The following is a 3,966-nucleotide window of genomic DNA, read 5'->3' as shown; positions in this document are numbered from 1 at the left end:
AAATTAATGTAATATCTTATTAATGTAATGTATTTTGAAATTAATGAAATGTTTTATTAATTATGTTGTTTTTATAAATTAAGAAAAATAAAAATTAATTTATTGATTAATAAATATCATATTATGTGTATCTTTTGTTTTATATGAATATGACTGGATATGATAAAACTAGACAAGTTTTCCCTTAAATTCATTTGAGATTTTATAGATCATATAATAATTACAAATGACACAAATAAAGTAAATATTTTAAACAATTTAATTTATAAACATTTTTATAAGATTTTCATATACATAAATGCATACATATAGCGCCAAATTTGAATTGTAATTTGATATAATTGACAGTGGTTCAAAAAAACTCGGTTCGTACGAAGAAAAAAACTATGTCTTATTCGATTTTGAAGAATTCTTATCAATTGACGGGCGCATGGTGAATATTGTTACAATAACAATGAGTGTGGAGGCAGAGGCAATGGTGATTTGATCAAAATCCGATTCATCAAGGATCAAATTAGGCATCATCAAAATTCAATTTACAACTACACTAGTTATATTTTGAAATTCTAGAAATCTAGTTTCTCTAGACTATTTTTGGCAAACTAGCTGATAACTCATAAACTAGTTTTTAGTTGATAACCTAACTGATGAATAAATTATGTTGACAAAAATTAGCTTATAAGCATGTAAAAATGACAAAAAATGGTCTCTTGAAACGATAATCAATTACAAATATTTCATAATATAATCAAAATAAATTTATGTTAACATAATTAAAACAAAATTTTAATAATATGATATGTTAATTAATACAATCAAGATAGTAAAAAAAATTAAGTAAAATAATATGTTAATTGAGAGAATTTAAAATCGATTATTATATATATTATAAATTATGAATTTGTTAAAAACAAATTTTAAAAAAATAATCTATAATTTTAAATATCATTTACATATAATATGAATAACAATAATATATATATATACATATACATATTTCTCATAACCGGTCCCGGTCCTATAAAACTGCCAAAAACCCCAACCGATCCCGATTTTCGGTCCCATAACCGGTCCTAGTCCTCCAGCGGTCACAAGCCGGACCGGGCCGATATGGCAATCACTAACCCCTACCCTGATACCCATAACGCTAATAAATTCTCATCTCTCCACCACCACTATTAATTCCGCATTTATAACAAACAATTTAACAACCACCACCTTAACAATGGAATTCGAACAATTCATCGTCGACAACCTTCTCCATTTCCCCACCGACGACCTCCACCAGGAGGAGCAGGAAACCGATGTCACCTCCACTGCCGTCAACACCTGCAACTCTACTACCCTCGCCGGAGATCTAAGTTGCCGGAGCTTCGTCGACACTCAATTCTCTAACCTCTGCGTCCCGGTAATTTGCTTACCATGAATCGTCACTGATTTTTTTAATATATAAATTAAGGTAAATTAATTTGTAGTGATTCATTGTTTGATAGTACGATGATTTAGCTGAGTTCGAATGGCTATCGAATTTTGTGGAAGAATCGTTCTCCAATGAGGACCTGCAAAAGCTCCAATTGATATCCGGCCTGAAAGCTCGATCGGAAAATGGAACCAAGAACCGCCAATTCCAAATTCGGCCCGCGATCAATCGAACCGATTATAACCCCGTATTCAACATCAATATGATGGTCCCAGGAAAGGCCCGTACTAAGCGGTCTCGTGCCGCTTCTTGCAACTGGGCCTCTCCTCTTCTCATCAACTCTCCCACCGTAACCGGACCGATTCCCACCACATCGTTGAATTTCACGTCGACTTCAATCGAGAAGAAGAACGTTAAGAAGGAATTTGACGATAACTCTAATAACGAAGATGGACGAAAATGTGTCCATTGCGCCACTGATAAGACACCTCAGTGGCGTAGTGGACCCATGGGTCCAAAAACACTATGTAATGCATGTGGGGTTCGTTACAAGTCTGGTCGTCTCGTGCCTGAATACCGACCGGCTGCGAGCCCCACATTCATTCTCACCAAACACTCTAATTCCCATCGGAAGGTTCTCGAGCTAAGAAGACAAAAACAGATGCAAAGCGTACCACAATTTATCGATCATCAAAACATCAACGACGACTACTTGATTCCCCAACATATCGGCCCCGATTATCGGCAACTTATCTAACGCTTGCTCGATTTAGGAAAATTTGGATAGAGTCGCTACTTAATTTTTCGGTTTTGTAGTTGTCGAAAACTTGCAATTATATTACATCACTTCAAGGTCATTATTTGTTGATTATTTTTTTACGTTATATTTGTAAACGAAAATATAAGTAGATAAGTATAAATGAAGATAACCAATGATTTATAAAGGAAAACTAAAAGGGTATTCGCACAATGTAACGAGATATATTTTGATTTTAATGTTTTGCATTTCTTTGTTGTCTCAGTCGATGTTATAATACGATTTTATATGATTTTGAGAAAGCGATAATGTTTTTATTTTTAAATAAGATATAAATATTAAGACATCATAAAGAATTTTATAAAAAATTGATATTAGTACCAAATTAACTATTTAAAATTTCTTTTTTTATGTATTTCTTTAATTCATTTTTGTTTTGTTTAATATATTGTTTTTATAAAGATAATAATTAAGTATTTTGTTACAATTCAATGATTATCCTAATTATATTTTAATTTTTTTATATTTAAAATGAAATGTTTATCCTTTCGATTATATTTATATGCAGTTAGTTACACGAATTCAAACATGCAGATTTAATAAGTTGTACTTACGCACAGTTTACTTGTAATTTTGAATTTCATGCATAAAAAATGGTTTTTAAGAGTTTTTGTCAAATGCTTTATAATATAGTATAGATATGTGTAAATATTTATTAGTTTTGTTATGTCCAATCTTGTCTAACTGAAATAGTGAATAATTATCATGTCGTGTCTTCTTCTACCTTATTATATCTGAATAACAAATGCATTCTTATTTACATATTTTTGGAATATGATAGAAATTATATATTCATAAAAATCAGGAATATAAACGTTCTAAAATGGTATTTTGCATCCTGTCATTAACCGAATGTAATAAAAGATAATATAATTTAATATTTAAAAATGAATGATACATGTGGAGATGTTCCATTTTGGACCAAAAAAGTATAAACTAAAAAATAAAAAGAAATTGATGTGATCATGTGGCTTCATCTGGGAGTTTAATTATATTATTAATCTTAACCACAAGTTCATAATTAGTAAAATATTTCAATTAGAATTGTTTGATTCAGGCCAACATTTAACCAAAAATTGGGTTAGGCAACATCTTAGTTCATTTGGATCATAATTAAGGTCCGAAAAACTTGATCCGATAAAATTATAAATAAACTAGTGTTTGACATCGCGCGTTGCACGATGACGATAATTTTTTAAAAATTATTGAAGTTAGCTAAATGAATCGATGATCACATTTATATATTAAATTAATAAGAATCAATATTACCTTTGATATATGAATCTACCCACCTCATTTTGATTATCCATATATTTTATATGAGTTTTACAAAAAAAACAAATTAATCCCAAATACAATGTAAACAACCTCGAAAACACACTGTTTCGAGCCAATTAGAGTTATAACTGACTTTCGACCCTTCATGAAAGTGGTTGCAAGATACGAGCTTATTACGACTTACAGTTTGTGAGTTATACATTGGCAAAGTACGAGAGCTGCACTGTCGATAAAATCCAATTTCACAATTTCTCAACTAACTTTATGATCCCAACTTCGCGTATTCAATCAAACGGGTAATTTTCTCCCCGACTACGAGTCCCATACCCCATAAACTGAAAATCCATAACCCCAATTGCTACGGTAATACCTTTTAGTTGTCTTATGCTTGTTTGAACAACCTCGATTAATCTTGTCTTTCTTATTATGTTGTACTAAAAAATGATTGAAA

The 3,966-nt window shown here is 30.8% G+C and overlaps 1 protein-coding gene across 1 annotated transcript; it reads left to right on the top strand.

Moving 5' to 3' along the window:
* Positions 1–1,225: 1,225 nt before the first annotated feature.
* LOC112521692 (GATA transcription factor 12-like) lies at positions 1,226–2,225 on the top strand. The gene is made up of 2 exons (XM_025130685.1): positions 1,226–1,408; positions 1,494–2,225. The coding sequence occupies exons 1-2, from the start codon at positions 1,226–1,228 to the stop codon at positions 2,175–2,177; spliced, it is 867 nt and encodes a 288-aa protein (XP_024986453.1). The 3' UTR covers positions 2,178–2,225.
* The last annotated feature ends 1,741 nt before the right edge of the window (positions 2,226–3,966 follow it).

This window comes from Cynara cardunculus (genome assembly GCF_001531365.2).
Source record: "Cynara cardunculus var. scolymus isolate 2C chromosome LG 11, CcrdV1, whole genome shotgun sequence".
NCBI classification, from domain to species: Eukaryota; Viridiplantae; Streptophyta; class Magnoliopsida; order Asterales; family Asteraceae; genus Cynara; species Cynara cardunculus.
Note: the sequence above shows the minus strand (reverse complement) of the source record. Positions and strands in the feature narration are given on the sequence as shown.